The 22,154-nt window shown below is 34.6% G+C and overlaps 1 protein-coding gene across 1 annotated transcript in view; it reads right to left on the bottom strand.

The window, feature by feature from the left end:
- SYNE1 (spectrin repeat containing nuclear envelope protein 1) overlaps positions 1 to 22,154 on the bottom strand; it is a 198,065-nt gene that overhangs the window by 8,901 nt on the left and 167,010 nt on the right. The window contains exons 127-139 of the mRNA XM_072410249.1: positions 19,221 to 19,383; positions 16,251 to 16,438; positions 14,676 to 14,826; positions 12,713 to 12,895; positions 12,123 to 12,260; positions 11,253 to 11,444; positions 9,844 to 10,168; positions 8,211 to 8,279; positions 6,788 to 6,930; positions 5,732 to 5,858; positions 4,000 to 4,211; positions 2,486 to 2,686; positions 936 to 1,064 (exon numbers count right to left, since the gene is read on the bottom strand). Coding sequence (XP_072266350.1) covers positions 936 to 1,064; positions 2,486 to 2,686; positions 4,000 to 4,211; positions 5,732 to 5,858; positions 6,788 to 6,930; positions 8,211 to 8,279; positions 9,844 to 10,168; positions 11,253 to 11,444; positions 12,123 to 12,260; positions 12,713 to 12,895; positions 14,676 to 14,826; positions 16,251 to 16,438; positions 19,221 to 19,383 — 2,221 coding nt within the window. The remainder of the gene's footprint in view (positions 1 to 935; positions 1,065 to 2,485; positions 2,687 to 3,999; positions 4,212 to 5,731; positions 5,859 to 6,787; positions 6,931 to 8,210; positions 8,280 to 9,843; positions 10,169 to 11,252; positions 11,445 to 12,122; positions 12,261 to 12,712; positions 12,896 to 14,675; positions 14,827 to 16,250; positions 16,439 to 19,220; positions 19,384 to 22,154) is intronic.

A 22,154-nucleotide genomic window follows, 5' to 3' on the forward strand; every position in this document is an offset into this window, starting at 1 on the left:
TGGACTTTAAGCAATGGGACCTTATATCAATTTTGACATGGCTGGCAAATTCCAAAGATGAATGGAGTAGAGCCTGACTTAAACTGCAATCTAAAAAAAGAGGATGATAAAAGTATGTTCCATAAAGATGAATTGATCACCCTTGTAAGGTTCAGAATGGTGCTTTTAGATAATAATGAGAATTCAATGCAGTAGGGGATTAGGCAACACTTCCTATCTGTAAGTGTTCAGGATACCAATTTACAGTGGACCTGACTGACAGGACAAAGTAAAAGGCTCCCATTAGTTGTGGCCCATCTAAAACATTTACTTATTTTTAGTTTTCTCTCTAGTTCTTTTTGGCCACCAGAAGCAAAGAAGAATATCTAAACCTTCCAGGCAGGGAAAGTATGTGACTTCATGTGACATCATGTCAATGTTATGTCAATGCACCTGGTTGTTGGAGCCTGGTTGTTGAGACACCCTGCAGTGTTACATGGGGATGATCAAACTAAACCCTCAGCCCTCTGTAATCTCAAAGTGGTGACCTGAAGCTTACACAGTGAGCTATTACTCTTAGCTTCTGGTGGTCATGGAGCAGCAGAGAGGCCAACAAATATTATAATAGGTTGCTGGTGGGGCTGCAATTAAATATGTAGCTTTTCATTGGCAAACCACAGGTTACCTATAAATAAATAGCATCATCTACTGATATAAAGCACAGCACAACTAAGGCTTACATACCTGACATTTTTGATATTCTTTTGATATTTCCTTTTTTTAATTCAACTTCAACATGGCCAAAGAATTGTTCAATTACACATTACTAGAAGTCTACCATATGCATTATGTAGTTAATTAATATTACAGAGGCAATATTGTTTCTGTAAATGTAAGAACATACAGACACAACTAATATCCCTTTAATTGTTACTATGGAAAGAAAAAAGAAGTACCGTTAACAGCTTGAGATGGTCGTGAAGAGTGTCACTATCTAGACTGGGATTGATAGGAAGTAGTTCACCTCTTCTTCGGTCAATGTTTTCTAGCCATAAAAGCAACCCATGACTCATTTCATGGAAGTCCTATCAATAACATAGACATATAAAATATAAATATTGCAAGTGTGGCATTTACACATTAATGATTTACATACTTTGGCCTTAATATGACCTTGATAATATAATACATTTACTTTTAAAATGGTCTGTGTATTGAAAAGCCACAAGAGCCCCACTCCCTTGGTGTTGCAAGCATTTGACCTCTATATGATGGGCCTGATTTATGAAAACTCTCCAAGTATGAAGAAGATACAATTTCATCAGTGAACCTGGGTGATTCAGCAAACCTGGAATGGATATGGTCTAGGATTGAAATAATTTGCTGACAAATAGCAAATTAGTTTTAAACAAATTTATTCCAAGTTTGACAGATCATCCAGGTGATAAATATAATTATATACAGCAAATCCTAATCCTACTAACCAGGATCCTGTAAAATGAATAATCAGCACTTTGGACAGCTCATAATATATTGTAAAGTGTTTTAATGTATTAAAACAGTGGACTAGGACATTCCTTTGGCCAAACTACAGCCAAGCAAAAAGAATGATTCATGTTATTATTATTATTATTATTATTATTATTATTATTAATAATAATATTAACAACAACACTAGATAGAATGTACCATTACACAAGCTGAGCATGACTGTTTTTCTTTCAGACTGAGCTTTTAATTGTTAGTCTACAAAACACTAATTTTTAAACATTATATTGTAAAGAATTGAACCATGTCACAGGTACTTAAATCCCCTAGGAACTCTATTGGTAAAAATCCCTCATAGGCAAGCTCAGATGCAGATGAGTTTTTTTTTAAATGAGTTACTATTAAATCCTAATCAGCACTGAATAACTCCTTACCTGCACTATTATTTTTGTGATTTTTTCCCCATTTTTTATTAACATTTATACTTACATTGTTTTAATGTTGATTTCCAAAAATGAACATACTTAAAAAAGAAAACCTTTTGCATTTGCAAATAACCAAAAGCCAAATTTTATATCAAAACAACATTTTAGAGCCATTTTGATTGAGTCAAATTAAAAAAATACATGTATGTATGTATGTATGTATACATGTTTAAAGTAAAACTTCCTTTTTTCCTAGAAAGAAACACTGGCCAAAATAGAAAAAACATTTGAAAATTATTTTTGTCTACAGATTACACATGAAATATATTATTTACAAGACAAAGATATGTCTCCAAAAAGAAAACTTAGTTCCCCATAGTATCAGTTTGTTTTCCAATATTCATGTATTGTCAAACTGTGCCATATGGACATTGCATAAATAAACCTAAAAGATGCATCTCCGCATTTGTGAATTTTTTATTTAAACTATTATCATTTTTGTGTCTAGATTTTGCAGGAAGCACTAAGAAGACCTGCCTAACACAAAAAAACACAGCACTTGACGAGTTTGTAAATAATGGAGTCTTACAAACCTGGCACTGCATTAAAGCATCCTGTAGTGAACAGCGCCAGTCTTCTAATGTGCTGCCCACACGGTCCCATCTCAGGTTCATTTGGCTCAGGCGCTCTTGAAGCTCCTTGCTCTCTTGAGTATCTGCCTGAGTGAACTCGGAGCTGCAGAGATTGATGGACAGCACAATAGCTTTCCGACTATCTACAGCCTTCTGAAGTTCCTGGAATAAGCAAGTGGAAGAAGAAAAAGATATTTGTTATTTATCAGTTGTACATATGCCTAATTCTAAAAGTGCATGGAAAAAAACGATATCAGTGTAGTGCCATTTTTGATTCCAAATTATAACATATAGATATAAAGTGGGCCAAATGCTGCCTCTGATCTCTTTTTGTAACAAATTTCTTTTGATTTTCACACCAATATCAGGACACTTTTTGATAAAATAGGATTGAATTATTTGTTATTTTCTTTTGATATTAAAGAACTGCTGCATCTTTCTGACTTTTAACAGGATTATTTTTTTACTGTGATTGAGCAGGAAGTATAAACAATGGATTAATATTTCTGTATTAGCTGTTTTAGAACAGCACTATTCTTAGATTGGAACCAAACTTGATAAAGAATAATTTGTAGCAGGCAGGTTGTTTCTTAAAGAAGGGAAAAGTGATGCCCCTTCTACACTGAAATAAACTTAACTGTTTGATCATCATTTTTTTGGAATGATGGAATGATGGGCATTCTGGAATACCCAGCAGTATACAATGAGCTACAATGAATAAAGAACTACGAACAGGCAGGTAAACATATTTTATTGCAGAAGGGACGTTACCTTCTGATACAGTATGGAAATGGCATGAAGCGAATAAATATCCTCCAAACAGGGGCACATAAAACTTTAACAGAGCTTTTCAATGTCTGCTCTTTTAGGCTGGGTCTACATAGACAATTTTAAAAATGCATGTAAATGTTCCTACTGCGTTTGTATGCATTTTTGTGAGAACTTTTATTAGCATTTTAAAGCTTGCATTTAAAAAGCTGGAAAACACCTATGCCGCGTTTTCCCGCGTTTTTACCGCCTTAATGTTTCAAGTGACACGGGAAAACGTCCCCATTGAAATCAATGGAAATGTTTACCCAAATTTACCCTGCGTTTTTTGGCGTTTTCCAGCAATAAACATTTTTAAACGTTGCAAGCAGCATTATAGATAACGCTCAGAAACTTGCCTCAACAAAAACGTCCTGGTGTAGATTAGCCTATTGGAAATGCATGGGGATTTCAAACATGGGCTTTTAAAGCCTCGGGTTAAAACCTGGGGAAAATGTCCGTGTTGACTAAGTTCTTAAATAAAAAAGTCTGAGGTTGGGATTTATTAGGTTTACATTTTTTAGCAAGTTGGATGACATGCAATAAATGTAAAACTTGCTGAATATATTGTAGACAATATATGTAGAAGGTAATTAACATTTTGTATATTTTTTGGTATTGTTTTTGCTCTGGCTTGAATATTTTGATATACTGGTGAAAATACTTACTTTTAGCTTTTTGATTCTTTGCTCTATAGTTTGGATATCTGTGCTGATATCAAGCTGGCGAAGTTGTTCAAGCTCCTCCTCTGTTTCTCCCAACCAATCCATGACATTGTTAAGATCTGACATAAACTGCTGCCACTGCTGGAGCTTTTGCTTCATCCGGAGTTCCTTGTTTAAGGCTTGCGCGTGTATTAATTCCCATCGCTCGATAACACCTGGGACAGAAATTATATCAAGACAACAATGAAGTTAAACTTGAGTTCCTATTATTTAGCTATAAACAATTAAAAAGTCTTACCATCTAAAACTGGTATTTTGGTAATAGACTTAGCAAAATGCCTGCTGCATTTCAGGGATATTGGTGATTTCAGAACACAAACTCCTTAAGTACTTACTAAAGTAGCTGACTATTCATTTAGGGCCTTGTTCACATGGCTTTTAGTCTGTGTGTGAGCTGTGTGAAATGGTGGCAAGCTTTTGCAATGCATTTTCAAATATTTCAACAAAATTAAAGGAGCTCTGTTTGAGAATTTATAGCCCACATACACCTAACATTGAAGGTCTTGCAATAATGTTAATTAATAAAAATTATATTAACCTTTGGAAGTGCATTTTATAAATTCAAAAACATATTGTATTACCTTTCAAGCCTTTTAGTTTTTGGACCAGATGTGGCCCATAAGACAGACATTCTGTCAAATTCTTTGCTTCTATACACTGTAATCACTTCAATCAAGCAACCTGATTGCTTTTAGAATTTGTTTTGTTTAATTTTGGGTTTATTTGGCATTAAAGAAAACTTACATAGTTAGAAATTGGTGCACAAATTTTGTTAGGAGAACTGACAGGTTTTTAACATGTGCTAAGCGTACTTTAAACACAACATATATACAAGCTAAAGGCTCAGTGAACGAGGCTACATGAGACATGCACTCAAACCGACACTTATTTTCTGTAATTAAAAATACAAGATTGAGCTCCTATGTGCATTTTACTGTTGCACATTTTAGTTTTTAAAGTTTTTATAAAAAGAGACAAATTAGGACACTGCAGAAAGTTTAACTAGTGTAACGTCAGCCTAAATAGAAAGCAAGCTGTCAAAATAGCTTAAAAAGTGAATACACCATATGTTTCTAAACATAAGGATTACCCCAAGAGTTCACCAGCCTGTCAGTGGCCTGCTATTCATACAGTGAGGTGACCCCCAAAAAATGTAACCTTCCAAAGCACTATCTTCATAAGAAGAAAAGGTGTTAAAAGAAAAATACATTTATTCTAGAAGTACTGAACACAGGCTCTGCACATTCTGTTGACAACAATTACATTTTTAGTAGATAATGAAAAGATTTAAAATCTTAATCAAGTAAATTTTTACACATAAGACAAGAGAATGTCATGTGCATGTGCAGGGAAGATAAGCATTATCCTGTTGAACCTTTTCCTAATAAAGAACAGGTATTGCCAGATGTCAGGATGTCATGAAATATCATTTTCACTGGATGAATGGTAGATTGATATGCACTAATTTTGCTTTAAACATAACATGAATGTTGTTTTAAGTATAGTGGGTGAGTTTAGGGTGAATATCAAGTGAAATGGACTTAACAATGCCTATAGACCACTACGTTTTATATATGTGACTACTTAATTGGCTCTTCGCACACAGACAGACAAACATACTGATAAAATAATAACAATAATAAACTTTAACTGATTATTCATAACTGTTACTCACCAGCAGATTGTGTCTCTGTGCTGTTTAGGTTTATAAAACCTGAGAGTTTCTCTTCTTCTTCTTTCAGTTTCCCACTAACTCTTCTCACGGTGTCTATGCTACCCCGACATTCTCCAAGAAGCTTCATCTGATGAAGAACAACATATTTAGGATGGTTTTTAAAAAGGTTGTCCAGAAAGCTCATATATTGTCTAGATTGCACTTCAAAGCGAACTTCAAGGAAAAAGGTTGCACTTAGATAGGACAAAAGTTGAGTGGGCATCCATAATGGCCAGTCATAAAACTTGATTTATTTAATAATCCCTTGGAAAATTGCTTCAATTTTGTTAACATTTTAAAGTTCCAGTTTGTTTAAATCAACACAATATTAAAAAAAATTGCCATTATTGCTCGAAAAATATCGATAGAATAATACCTGGGTGCAGTAGCATTGTTGGCATGGTTGGCTACAAGGATTTGTTCCACTATATTATGATATTTTAATAATGCTCATGAACAATTAGGGCTCTGTTTAAAAAACAGGGAATCTGACATTTTCTCAAACATTAATTGCTGCCATTGAAACACGTGAACCTGGAAGACAGGTAATATTTGGGACAATAGGCCTGATTCATTAAAGCTTTCCAAGGCTGGAGAAGATAAACTTTTATCAGTGAACCTGGGTGATCCAGAAAACATGGAATGGGTTTAAAAATTTGCTATTTGTTAGCAATAGTTTTCAATCCTAGACCAGATCCATTTTGTTTGCTGGATCACCCAGTTTCACTGATGTGTCCTCTCCAACCTTGGAGAGCTTTAATAAATCAGGCCCAAAGTCAGATTCCCTGTTTTATAAATAGACCCCCTAATATGCTTTGGAACACATTAAATCTAAATCCAAATCCATAGCCAAAATTCAAGCTGTTGACAGGGTCACTTTAAAAATGTTGATTTTGCATCAGAATGTTTTCTTACTTGAATGACATGAATGTTATTAATGATGTACACACATAGTCCTGACATTTCTTAGGCACTCATGTAGAATAAACACTTTGATTCCCCTTTGTCAGTACTTACATATCCCATGTAACTTGAGTCTAGTTCAGGTCCAGTGGGTGTTCTGCTGCGAATGACATTCTCTGTCTGCTGTAGATGGAAGCGGCTGGTATCCAGTGCTTTGTCTAGCTGACGAATCTGTGATTCTAACAAAGTAGACTCTCCTGATACAGAATAAAAAGTACCATTAAATCAAAGCTTTGAGTTCCAAAGATTAGTACATTGGGACAGCATTTCTAATAACTAGTGTAGTGAGCATGCAAACATTAGAAGTATTATTAACTGTTGGGTGTGTCAGTAGGTGACTTAGAAGATAAATAAAAGTAATTAATTAGAAAGTTTAAAGAATAAAACACTGGAACTTTAACCCCACCCTAATGTGTATCTCTAAAACCTTATGATTCATTTTGAATGTATACATTTTTCAAATCAACTAGTCACATATAATGGTAAACGCAAAACCCGGCCTATCATTTTTTTTTTTAAAACATTGTGATAGTTCATTTGCCGTCTAAAAAAATCTCTTCCTGATTTATATGTATTTATTGATGATTCACATATTTCCTTTTTAAATTTTCCTTTTTAAATTTTCTATGTCTATGACATACATATAATTTTAAAAGAATTTGGTTCGATATTTTTACCAATGTCTTTATCCTGTGTTTTGTATGCAGTAATTTATGTTTGATAATAGTTATTGTTCTTATTCAATCAAATTTTCATCTTATTTAATAAAGAATTCTTAGTATTTTAATGAGTCACATCTGACTCATTCTTTGCAGATGTTGTGTTTACAACTAAGATTCAGACCTTTAAAGTATTATAAAAGTGCATCTAAACCCAAGAACAAAACTTTAATTTTGAACAGCTCACAGTGTGGTGGTCCTAGTAGTTAGGCTGACCACTGCCAAAACATTCACTTTTCACCCTACCAGAATCTCTTGCCAGGATGTTATCGCTGAACATTTGGGTTGGTTACATAGCAAAGAACTGTGTATGTGATACGTGTGTATGTATCACTTAAAAAATTGTATTTCCATCACCATCTTAGATCTATAGTTGGCTTTGTCAAGTCAGTTCATATGTATTAATTTCAATCAAATACATGTATTTTAGTGTAAGTGTGTGTTTAAGTGAAAATGCATTATAATACATATAATGTACACCAATCTTAAACATTCCCAAGGAATGCACTGCTTTTTCAGCAAAATTTTTATAGTGGATAATTTAATAGGCTAAGAAGCTACATCTGATTAACAACGTGTTAGCAGAGATTTAGTGTTAAATATACATGTTAATATTTACTGTTATACATGCAGGATGGGAAGTCGTGTAACAGAGGAGCTAGGTTAGAAATTGTAAAGGGGCTTTAAAGCTGTGACATGGTGTTCAGACTAGCTGTGAAGTTATACAAAGACTTTTTTTATCTTGGCACTCAGCCTACCAGTGGACTGCCTCAGAATATTTTCAGTAAGTTTAATATAGGCTTCAGGGCTTTCAGGAATTTCTACATCTGTAAAGACAAATGACAGGCTGTGTTTGTTAAAAGCGTCCAGGTTTATTTGATCCTTTGGATAATTGTGACTGACACTGTCCATAGATTATGAGGCTTTTGCACAGCCCATCATAATCAAAGAAGATTTACACTGTATATGTTTATATATGTTTATAACAAGAGCCACCATAATAAGAACAACATACAAGTAAAAGCAGCTTCTTATTTCTTCCCCTACCTACTCGAATATTTCTGTACACAGAGATTTAAGAGCAAAAGAATGGTGATACTCTTTCTCTAGTGTGTAGATCAACTGGTCACCCAGCCCTATTACAGGAATCACAGTACTATCAATTAACCAAGCAATCAATCAAAAAAACATGCAAACTTGTTTAACAAAATATTAGTAAACGTAAAATAATTTACAAACATTTCTTACCATCATAAAACTAAGTAACTAAGTTACAGACAATATACTGATATACTGATAGGGACAAGTTTAGATATCCTAATTTTCAAGGGATGACAACATATGGATGGATTTATAAACTTGCTCTATTGGTCCAGTGTTTATTACACATAATTGTCTATATTGTCTAATTGTCTACTTCCCATTGGTGTTTCATTGCAAGATGCATCCTCAATGACCTATACGTCACAGGAGGTGGTAGGCCAGTGCTAGGCTTTCTTCAAGTGTTAAGATTTTGCCTGGTGGGAATACAGCACTATCCCTAACCTTTATGTAAGCCAACTAAAATATTTTAGGAATACCATTTCCTAAAAACAAAGCATTGTAATCTCCAAACACAATCCTAACAATTAATCTATACAAATACAAATGGTGATAATGCACAAAATTTTAAAAATGCAAATAGGTGTAACAAAAACAAAAAAGCACTCCCTGTATTATTATTAGATCCACTGTATAATAAATGCAACACAACATATAAATGCATAAGATTCATAGGGCGTCTGCATCATAAAAAAACTCCAAATATAAAAAAGCAATTCTCTTTATATATATTTTTATAAAATAATATTCAGCAAACAAGATTCATCCAACACATAATTCCTTTATACCTAATTTGAATGAACTAACCCCTTTTATTGAGCCCTATTAAGAAAGTAAGCAGGTCTAAAAGCACTTTGTTACTTACAGGGGATCATCTAATGACGCATATTTCCTTCTTAACCTCAATATTTATCCAATATCAAGATCAACGGAAAAGCAAAAAGAAAAGTGTAATACTCAAACGTAAAATACAATAGCAGCACTCGCAAGATTTCAGTGCTCAGCCTAACAATAGGAAACTTACTCTCCGCAGAGTCCTAAACCACCAGCCAGAGCAGTGTGCGGCAATACTTTGCACAAGCTCCATGGCTGTTCACAGCCAGTTAGACCAGTACAGTATAAACTGTTTTATGGAATAAACTTGCAGGGTAAACTCCTATAAATGTAAGCCTTATATCAAGGTGCCTTAACTCCCAAAAAAACAGACTGTTCGGACCATTTAAATGCTTTCTGAAGTGCTACTAATTATTATTTTTTAGGAGTAAACATGTTAAAGATCAAATATATTACCAGTTAAACCAGTGGCTCCTTGAAGGAAATAACTTTTGTCATCTTCATCATCTGAGTGCAATGCTTGGGAGACTGCTGTTTCTAAATCCCGGCTGAGGTCATAGTCATGATCCCACTCCAATGGTATGGAATCCACACTAGCTGGTGTATCCCGCCCTGATCTTTCACTCCTCATTGGAACAATTAGGGACAGTGAGTGATTTGATGAGGGCAGAGGTGACAGAATTCCACTTGAATGCTTTGTGTGCCACTGCAAATCAGACAGGTCCATTGCCTCATCTGCATCCACCTCTCTGTCAGAGAAGTCATGTTCATCATCTGTCAACTAGAAATAATCAGCGGAGAGAACAGAAAGGGTCAGTGTAAAATTCTATTTTAGGAAACTAACATGCAGTTTTCACTCTGACAAAAATAATAAATAAAAAGATGTTTTTTTGTGGTATTTTACAGTAGTTAATGCATTTTATTTTTTTTTTCCTTTTAGTTTTATGTACTTCTAAATAACTTCTAAGGGGTTAAGGCATTTTACAAAGTAAAATTTTCAATTTACCAATAGCTACACATTTTGTGCTAATTTTTTTTCTCCCTTTTAATGTATAAGCCTCAAACATTACACTAGGCCTCAAACAGAACACTAAATGCTCTTTATTTTCCTATACAATTTGCAACCTAAAAGTGAAAAGTCTAAAGATACATATTTTCAAATTGAAAAGATTAAGCTTGTTCACCCACATCATAAATGGTTGTGAAGGATTTAAATCAAAGGTGTTAAACTCCAGCCCCTAAAGGTCACATAGAGGCCAAAAGTTGGTATAAACAGTACTAATGAGTTATTTTCTTTTGTAAACCAATTTTTTTACATTTTTGTATTGCTGTCTGTTACAGAAACACTGAAAAAGAAAATGTGTGCTAATCCTGGCTGTCAAGCACCTGAACTAAAGAGGACCAGAAGAGTGGACCAAAAGATCAGGAGGTCCTCTGAGACAGAGTTGAAGAAAGACTACTTGGACGTCAAGAAGGTTATGCTAGATAAACAGCAAATATAAATATTTTAACTCTAAAAAGGCTTCATAGAGGTTTTGTAAGTCCAAAGGGTTAACAATAAACCGCTAGTGGAAAAATATAACATAGGTACAAGCACACATCTGGGCACTTCCAGAACCCTTTAAAATGCTAAAGTAAATATTGCACTTCTGAAACATAGAGGCTTATTTTTATTATATATTGTCAAAGAAGAACTTTACTTAAATGGAAGTATGGTAAATATGTTGCTTACAATGATTCCTGTCTTTTTCTGGATGAAAAATATATATATAAGTAATTATTAAATTTTTTAGTATAAACAGTTAAAAACCGTCAACATCCACTGCTGATAAACGAATTATTGTAGCCAAAAAAGCCATACATACCGGAAGGCGGATGAGCTTTTTGTGATATCGTTCTACACGACCAAAGACCTCTATGCAATACCTCCGCAGTTCATCCAGTTCTTCTTCAATTACAGCAGCATCAAGAGGTTCACTCTTTTCCAAGAGTTGTTCTCCCTGAGTAATGATTTGATCAATCTTGCAGTTGTTTAGGGCTATCTCTTGCTGAAAGGCCTTAGGGAAAAAATACTTCGGTCATATGAGCTTTTAATAAAAAAATAAAATGAAAGTAATTGTTTCTATCACAGAAGTTATAGCTTAACTCTGAGTTTCATACCCCCATTTTGTACCCTGCTCAGTTTTAAAAAAAAACAAAAAAACACAACATAAAAAAAAAATTCTGATGTCTTCAGTTCAATTGGGTGACATCACAGGATCTTTTTGCCATCTTTTTCCTCTGGCAGTTACTATCCTACAAACTGCAAAGACAGACACCAACTTTATGGTACCATTTTCCTAGCTATGGCCCGGGAATCCAGGGATTGGAGGAGCCTTGAAGCATTAGCCTCACAGAGAATGGGTTGAACTACTCTGGGAATTATTCAACCCAGAAGTCAAGCATGATTGGTTCGATGACTGGGTAAACCTGCAGGGTACAGTGCCAGAGATTAGGTAGACTATGTTAGCTGCCGTTCTATACCGAATGGAACGGCAGAAAGACATTAATAGGGAAAGTACAGCTTTGCTTTATATGCCTTGGAATATCAAGTATACTTATCATAATTTTCATATTTAGGTCAGTTCATATCCTGTCCTTTAAGCTGGTAATTACTGTATACATAGGTTTCTAATTAACCAGAATTTCCATCCTGTTGTTCACAAAGGAAAATGAAAATAAGGAAAATGGCTCACCTTAAGTTGTTTGATTTTTGCTTGAACATCACACTCTGAGAAATGTTCAATGTTTGTTAACTGAAGGTCCATTTCTGTGAGCCAAACTAAGATGCTGTCCCGTGCAGTCTCAAATTCTTCTCGCTGGCCAATAAAATGCTGAAGATAATAAAAAAATCAGTTAGCTTTGAATATGTGTCAATGCAATGCATACAAAAAAATTTGATTTATCAAACATTGGGGTTTATTTATTAAAAATGGTTTGGGCTCTTCACCTAACAAAGTGAACTAATAACCTAAAGAAACTCAAAAATAAATATAAAGCCACTGACAGTTATAAAGTGCAGGCATGTAGTGGTGTATATACAGTATATACCTGCTAGAGCTTCTTATTATATCTGCTTGTAGATAGTGTGTACAGACTGCATTGTTTCCCCCCTTCTCAAACACACACTTCACTGACCAACAGGAAAATGCAAAAAGAAAGGATGGATTCAGGCAAAGCATGGAGAAATGGAAACACCTTAGGCTGCCTGTGCTTTATAACTTTTTTTAATAGTGATATTGTTTTAGATTGAATTACCCCAAAAAGAGCATCTTATAAAACAAACCTTCAGCCGCCTGAGAATAGATGTGACTCTCTTCTGAAGGTTGTCCCATCGTTGGTTGCCTTCATGAACCATTTGCTTTAGTTTGCATGCTGAATCAGTGCGGTTCTCTCGAGCCAGACGACGATACTGTTTGTTAATGAGTTCTAGCTGTGTAAGGCTCTCATGAACTTGTCTTTGAAAAGCCTAAAATATGAAGAAATATAAAATAAATCTTAGGCAATCAGCATTATTTAGAGTTCAGCAATAGTAGCTTCCATGATCTCCCAGTGCTAGGTCCACTTTAGCATTAACAAAAAAGAAGGAATAAGTGGGGGACAACCTTAGTACTGCTTGGCACAGGAAAAAAAAGCATTAAATCTAGATGAAAGTCAAGGAAATAATATTGACTGCAGATAACATCTTGTTCTATGGGATACTAAGGAGCTAGCCAAAGCAAATGTATTCTCTTCTGTGTAATAAAATAAACATTGTATCTATTAATAAATGCACTTTTGAACTAAAACATTGAATTGGTATATAAAATCTATTATAAAATCTAGGGCACACAATGTCTTTTATATGAAAGGATGAAAGTTAATGAAATTAGGATTGTAGTTGCGGTTTGAAGTCTGCAATGTGTCCACTTACAAGCTATTGCATCACCAATAGTGTAAAACCATGTTTTATTATCTATAATAACACTTATAAGCACACAAACTACATTTATTGTTATTTTATGTGAACAAAAACTTTCACTCTTCATCTCAGCTGTTATTGCAGCATGGGGAAAGTATGAGGGTCTAACAGGTGCATATATAGTGGACAGCTGGAAAAGTTACTGACAGCTGTGATTTAGAAATGTGCTGCTTATTCAATGTGACTCCTATCACACAGAACGATAGTCATTAGAAAGGCGAACACACGTGCGTGTTTTACTTTCTTACAGACTTTTTAAAGTGTATTCTGCTGTGTCTGGTTTAGTTCTATATGACAGTTAAAGCTTATCCAAAACATGCATATTTCACACATTTTCCATGTCAGAATTATTCTTCTATGGTGCATCTAACCATTCTGTATTTCTCAAGCTATAGTTAAAACAGAAGACTCCCTAGTGCTGTGCACAATCTGATTTATATAGCATAGGCCAAATATAGTATATATGAGATTTTCTATCTTTTACTTTAACAACAATAGTTAACTCATTGTTTAATGCTTTAAAATATTTTTTCTAAGTATTCTTTTTATCTATTGGCTGAAATTATAGTCAAAAGAAAATAAACATGTAAATCAGTAACATAACATATTCAATTTAAAACATTTTTTAAAATTAAATGTATGAGTTATATGGGCAGACTGACACTGCAAGGTGCAGCAATAAGACATGTAAAGCTTGAAAACTTTGTTTTACGAATATGTGCACCCCCAGCCGTCCCTTTGCAGCTACTGTCAATTGCACAGGTTGACAACCAGAGGTTGTTTTGTCATGCACTTGAGTGCAGTTGAGGTGGTTATTCATCCTGAGGAAAAGCAACTGTGCAACCGGAAGCTCCCTGTAGATTGAAGGAGCCACAATACAATCTACCACAAGTCCTAGCACAAATTGTTTACCAGCTGCCCTCATTCAGTTGAATGGGAGCAGTTGAGAGGAGGATTTTGTCTGCAGTAGAATGCTGATGTAAGTCTGAAATGGCTTAGACGTATGCTGGTAGAAACTTTAGAGTCCTCACTGCCATCTGGCCTGTGCTGGCAGATACAGCTTAGTTAGAGTATGGTATAGTATCAAAATAATAGGTGGGCGTTTCATCAAAGTGACATATTCATGCACCTTTATGTTTGTTTGTAATAGAAATTTTTCTGAAAATTAGGAAATGTACCCCCCCCCCAACTAATGTCCTTTCACATTATTTGTAATTTTCTAATAACTGCATTTAAAATCAAATACTAGCATCATCTTGTATTAAAGTGAACTAAGTTTTCAAATAACCTCAAATTTCTTCAGCTCCTCCTTTGTCACTGTATAAAGCACACCAGAAGAACTGGGGAAGGCAGCTGTCCTTTCTGAAATTTTCAACCAATCTTCAAAGCGAGAAAAGTCCTCCAGGAATTTCTGCCAAAGTCGCCATGTCTCTTCAATCCTAGAAGTAAACGTAGAAGTCTTTTATTACAACTACATATTGCTTAATGTGTACTAGAGGCCAATACCTGGTCATTGCCCAGTGATAGCTGGTCTCTTCTACTGAATGATTTACAAGTAACAGCTGAGGCATTATAAAAAAAAAAACAGTGGCGGCTAGCCAGGTCATGACATTTACACTTGATCAATGTGCAACTGCTTCTGCTGGATCAAACCAGTTGCTTTCTAGTTGAACCTCTAGTCAGAACTGAACAAAGGAACACTGTAAACATGTTCGAGCTGGAAGAACATACTGAATGAATAAGACAGGTATGTGTGTACTCAAACTGGGACATAGTGTAGTAATGAAAAATGCAGACTTACGTTTGAAATACGTGTATTAAATTGCAGCAACACATCTGAAAGGTACACTAAATTAAATCACCTGTTTGCTTGATAAAAATACAAAAGACCAAAAAAAAGAATCCAAGTGTCAGTTTGGCCATTCTAACAAATTAGTGCTTTTGAACACACATTGCAGAGGTGCCTTGATGTGACACTACGGGGGTGGTTTAGCTCTCTATGGCTGGAGAGGACACACTTTCATCAGTGAATCTAGGTGATCCAGCAAACCTGGACTGGATACCTTAAAAGTAAATTGCTATTTGTCAGCAAATATTTTCGTTCTTGGACCAGATCCATTTTCAGGTTTGCAGGATCACCCAGGTTCACTGATGAAAGTGTATCCTCTTCAGCTTTGGAGAGCTTAAATAAATCAGACCCTATGACTTTAGATATATTTGTAAATATAATACAAAATATTTTAAATTAATATTTAAAATTAGGTTTTTTGAATTAGCGTGGCTTCACATTTACATTTACCAATGTTTTCAAAAAAACAAAAAAAAAAAAACTATTTTAAATGTTAGTGTTGTGAATTAACACACATTTTATAATATCAGTGTTGCATTTAGGCAGGCTAGACAAAATTCAAACATGAACATTCTGGTGCCGTACTGTACAGTGTGCTATGCTGAAATACTCATGTTGAGCTGTGAGCAGATTTTTAGGGTACACAACACTGTTGCAAAACCAGAATAAACTAAATTTGGGCACATTTGCTCATGACCACTTCCTGTAAAAAAGGCTACTGCTCTCCTTGTGCAGGGTGAGTGGTCTAATATACAACCTTTTGTAGCTCTCTGCAGGCAATGGGTTGAGTTGCTGGGATTTACCTGTGTAGCCAGTGATGTCAGGGCTATGCTACAACAACCAGGAGTTTGCAACAATCCTGGTGCTACTTATATCCTGGGATTTTTTACTTCTATGTTTTTCGCAGTCTTTTAACTTCTTTGATTACTGTAAATGAGCAGCTAACTAGTATGTTGGCAAAGAAAAGGATCTTTCCATCCAGATTTTTTGTTTTTTATTTGTTTTAAAACTTACTTGAGTCTCCTCTCCATGGACATGGCACAGATATTCCTCCACCTGCGATCTAGACTGCGAGTGGCCTGCTGGATGGAATCACATTCACTGTCATTGGCACAAGCATCACAGTCATGTAGAAGTACTTCGCAGAGGTTTAGAACCGATGCAACTCCTGTGCTGTGCTTCTCTATATCTCTCTGGAGCTCCTGAAACAAATGCCTCAAAGTGAAACACTGTCACATAGCATGTTTTGCATCTATCCAATACAAGTACAATATGATTTTTTGGTTTAGTAATCAAAATTTAAACATGAAATGCTACATGGTAAACGTAAAGAAAGTTAAAATAAGCATTAAAATTGTAAGCAAAGTTTTTGTATAATGCTTTAAAAACAGTTATATCCCATTTAATGGAAAGTCTTTCTCAATAGTAGAAGATTTTAATAAATAACGTCTTCTCAATCTAGAATTACCTCCAGCATTCCTCCTCCAATGCTTTCACCTGCTAGATTGCATGGAAAAGTGAGAGCTAAAATCCAAATCAGTAGCTTAAACAATATATGTTAGTCCAATTTCTTATAAAAGGCAAAGTTTACCAAATATTATCCCACATTGCTGAATCCAAGAGAAGATACCCATTATCCTTTGAATTGAGAAAGTAAAGCTATGTAAAGTCTTTGCTCAAATAACTCGTAAAAATTGAAAGAAAAAAAACAAGATGCCATAGGTAACCTTCTCTTGCAAAGTCAGTTGCTGTGCTTTTTCTGCGTGCAGTACTTTTTTTATGACACTGATAAGGACCACAAAAATCAACAATCCTAAATAGTAACTCACCAGGAAAACAAAACTTAACAGTTCTAAATAATAATTTAATATTTGAATTGTTGTTACAGCTGTTCGGGCTCATATAATAACTGGATATAGACACTAAAAATTTAGAAACTATGGGTCTGATTTATTAAAGCTCTCCAAGACTGGAGAAGACATTCATGGGTATTATGAAAAACCTGGAATGGATTTCCTAAAAATCATTTGCCGAGATGTTTTCAATTCTGAACCAGATCCATTCCAGGTTTGCTGGATCACCCATTATAGTCTATCTTCTCCAGTCTTGGAAAGCTTTAATAAATCAGGCCCAATGCTCTAACCTTTAACTACGATGACTTAAACCAATGCTATACTTTTGTTATGTTCCAATATCTTTCTTTGTATTCTAATGGGACATAATGAGTCAGTTCATAAGGTTCCTACAGCTCCATTTAAACTTAGTTTTGCCAAGTCAATCCAAAGCAGATTTTAAGCACAACTGCCAGCTTTTCTATAGTCAGAACATTCTTTTCTAAGATCATTACAAGTACCTCACTCTACTGCTTTCATGCAATAGATATTTAAATATATTACACTAAGGGCAATTCAATAGAAATATGCCTTGAAAACAACTGACTGGGTAACTTACTTCTAAAATCCAAATACATGTTCAATATTGTTAAGTAATTCAGCAAAAAAATCAATGACGTGTAGACATGTATTTTATAGTACATTATCTTATGAGCTTCTCCAGTAGTTAAAAGCTATATTTTGTAAGCATTTTTCTTTACTAAGTTTCCCAAGGCAAACTGTTACTAATAACTATTAAAAAAAATCTACATTGTAAATTCTAGAACAATTTGGTGGTATATACTACAATACTTTGTTAAAAGTAATCTGTGAAAAAAATCAATATTTTCATTACTTGTGCATACTTGTACAACTTTACCAGTCAACCAGAGCAACAATAACAGCATTCACTGTTATTAGGTGTGATTCTTAATCATACTGTGCATGCTGTTAGTGCTTATGGAATAGATTTATGAGCCATACAAATATCATGCATAACTCCTATTTCATTTTATACCTCACTGATATATGTAAAGCAGCATGAACCTAAAACATCTACATATAGTTAACTTTAAAGTTCATTAATTTTTTGTATTGTCCTATCTGTAACTCAAGGGGGTGAATTCAAATGTAGAGCCAAAAGTAAGGGTGTGTTTTTATTTTGTAGCTATTTTAAGGCCTACAAGTTATTTTAACTCTCATAATGGCTGGATTAGAGCATATAAACTTACACTGAACTCGGAACATATCTATTCCTTGCCAAATGTTTATTGATATGCTAGAGCTCATCAAGCTCTGTTCTTCCGAGTCTCTGTAATGTTTCAAACATTTACAACACATCCTCAGCCAATATATAAGAGTGTGTGACAGATATACCAGTGCAGAAGTAGGTGCGGTAGACATGAGGTTACTTTAGATACTTCTAAATCTCTACTGCACCACTAATGAAGATTTGTTTGTTAGTATACATAGTTGTTATTATGCTTATGAACTATATTGATGATTCCATTATAAGCAGGGTCACTTGTGGCATCCTCAATTAGAAGGCAACATATAGAGGCTCCTACATGTAGTGGGCTCAGAGCAAGTGCTTTGGTGATACCATGTTTAACAAACAGATAACTAATGGTTCTAAAAACAAAAACTTTTGTGCTTCGCCTTTGCTCCATTAAAAGGTATAATATATGTATCAGTGATTTAAAAATTACATTCCTGATCAACAAGTATCTATCTGTCAAAGTATGTCAGTAACTTAAGATTGACTTAAGATTGTCCTAAAGGACTGTTGGTGGAAAAAAGAATGTTACACTATTAAAACTGTAAACATGAATATTATTATTATTTATATTGTGAGAATAACTATATTCAGCAGCCTCAAGCACCATGCATCTTAAAACATCAGCATTGCACAGCTGCCTTATCCATTTCAGCAGCAGAACTATAGTAACTTACCTGATAAAATGAAGACCATTGAGGTGCTTTTCCATTGCTGGTGCATTGACAGCCAAGTGTGTTTGTGCACTTGGACCTCCCACGATGTGGTGCCAATGCTAGTTAAGCTTTTACTCCTGTAACCAACAGGAGTGGTGTACCATACATATTTAGGGTTTACCTGCTGCTCATTTAGTTTCCTTTGTATCTCTTCAGAATCGCTGGTTTCGTACACGATAGGTTTGGACAGCTCTGATTCTATGTGACCCAGCCATGATCTTAGGCTGCTCATATTCTTATCCAGCTGCTGTACTGCAACCAAGGTCTCCTTTAGCTTCTTCACTCTGAAAGTTAATGATAAAATAAATCACTTTATTGTTGCTGTCAGTAGAACATTCTTAAACCAATACTTTAGCTTATCAGCTGGAAAACTATGTAACTATAGCAATATTAAACCAGGTATCTGCTATGGATCATAACATATGAGCTCAGTACAGATGGAAATCATATTGATCTCCCTAGGTAGAACCAAAGTATGAAAAATAAAAGCAGACACATAATATGGACACTTATTAGTGTTGATTTATTTTGTGTTAGTCCTTTGTAGTAGACTAGAGACTGCTATTTCATTCTTGCATTTCAGATTGGCAATGAAGACATCAGTGGAATGAATGGCAATGCTGCAAGTCAGCGTGATACAAATGCAGAGTGCTAAGAAATCACCTGATTTTCTCTGAAAGTTGAAGGGGGACCAACATCCCTGACCTTCCTTATGCTATGCTAATATGCATTATAGTTCATCCCATGTGTATCCTAAAAAAATATGTTTTCATAGTGAAGCATTCTTAATCTATACTTTATAGTGAACAGGTGCTTGGACAGAAAAACAAAGTAGTCCTGCTATATATAAAGATATTTTGTTTAATATCACCAAACATGCACTAAGGTATCTAGGGGGATAGGAAGATAGTGAGGAAATTGTGTATATATATTTCTATTGTGTATTTTAACAAAGGCAGCAGGAATGTGGTTGTTTTTCTGCCATTAAAACCTATAAAATGCAGAATGTGACCAAAAAATAAAAGACAGTAAATGACAACCTTTTGATTATGACATGATATTCTTGCTACACGTGTAGAAGACAGCTGGTAATGTTTATGTGCTCTGCTTCTGTACACACATAGGATGGAGAGGAAATATGTCTAATTAGCCTAGGATTTCAAAACTTCTTCAATGGCATAGCTGTCTGTTTGGACTATTATGTTACTATTATGTTAATTTTAGTTTCATGTATGATTAGAATTCATACATGAAAATGAACTAAACTCACAATTTAACTTGTATACAAAGCAGCTGAATTTGTGCTTTTCTGCAGAAGCGTTTAAGTTTGGTGCAAAGTATGTACCAATACATATTTCTAACCGACCAGTCTATATTTAGATCCTTTTAGACACAATTCACATCCCACCAGGCATGCTGATTAATGCTGCTAAGAGATGGCTATACAACAATATACAAGAGTTTACATATGTTAAAATAATCCTTCAAGGATAATCCTTTGCTCAATTAAAAATCCAACACCACAATGTGCCCTCTTTTGTTCTATATACTTTAAAAATACAAAAGGTATGAGAAAAAGTAGCAAAGTACAGTTCAGCAGCAGTACAGAAAAGTTATACTCATACATTTGTTACATTGAATTACTTCTAACTTTTAGTATAAATCCCATTGATTCTTTTTTTTGTTGAAAGCCATTACTCTTTTTTGGCAATCAGCCTAGGACTTATGTTGTAGTATGAAATAAAATAATAAATAAAAAATAAAATATTTCAAGCTCAGTGCAAATAAAATTTTTTTTATTTCTTTCTAAAGAACTTTTTTAATACATTATTCCAGTGATAAACTACCATGCTTCTAACACTTCATCCAAACAAATAATAAGAAAAACTTGTATGGTGATTTTTTTATGAGGACGATTGAGTGCAAGCAAAAAATTACTTTTTGTTTTACCCATGTGCATGGATGAATGTGCAACGTGAGCTTCACTGTATTCACCATTAATATACATTCCCTAGCCCTTTTAGCAAAGCAACCTCCTCCTTTAATTAAAATACCTATACATATTCTAGAACCTATGTTGGTAATTCAAATTAATGTATTATCTTTGCCTAAATAAATTTACTTTTCACATTACCATTACAGTGTAAACAAAGTAAAACAAAAAACAAATTTTTATCACCATACGTTTTTAGTAATCTGGTTCCAAGAGAACAAATTTTAGTATATACAGCTGGTACCCTGCCTGGTAACATTACTGACACACAGCAATACACTTCTGGTTAGATTTTATCAGCCAAAAATTATTTAGAAGCATGCACATGGATATTTGTAAACATTATTGGTATATTCTGTGCATAAAAGGTATTATAGGCTTTCCAAACCTCTAAAAATCAGATATATATACTATGTTAAATTTGTAGCATGCGAGACATCATAAGTCTGTTCCTTGCCTTGATACATCACAGTCGCAATCAGGAAGTTCAGAATCCTCAATGCTGTCCTCTGCCATGTTATGCACCCCTAAATCAGCAATGGCTGCCGCAAGGACCACGAATGTGCTCATTAGTAAAAACAAAACCATGAGCAATTAATGCTCACTGGAAGATAAATAAAAAAACCTTTTCACTTCTGTGGGGAACACAGAAATGAGGGAAGGAGACTACAAAATGTTGTGAGATCTGGGCGTGCAATGTGAGACCGAGTGTTTGGACAACTGCTCATGCTTCTATAAAAAGACCCCACTCAAAGAATGTGAAGCATAAGTGTCCTGGAATGATGTCTGCTAACAGAATATGTCCTTGTAGTAATGTGCAGATCTACAGGACGCTTACTGTATAGACAGCCTGCACGTGACAAATGCCTATTTTACCCTAATTATCTATGAGCAATTCTTATAGGCAGCAGAGGAAGCAATCCAAAAATTAGACTGCAAGCACTTAGCAATGTGCACACACAAAAATGTTTTGTTTGTTTCTTTTTTTTTTTTTAGGCTGCTGTAATTGTCGCTCCTATTTCTGCATGTTTAATGGCACCTGCAGAAAAAAGACTACTCCTT

This window comes from Pyxicephalus adspersus, chromosome 4, assembly GCF_032062135.1.
Source record: "Pyxicephalus adspersus chromosome 4, UCB_Pads_2.0, whole genome shotgun sequence".
Classification (NCBI taxonomy): domain Eukaryota; kingdom Metazoa; phylum Chordata; class Amphibia; order Anura; family Pyxicephalidae; genus Pyxicephalus; species Pyxicephalus adspersus.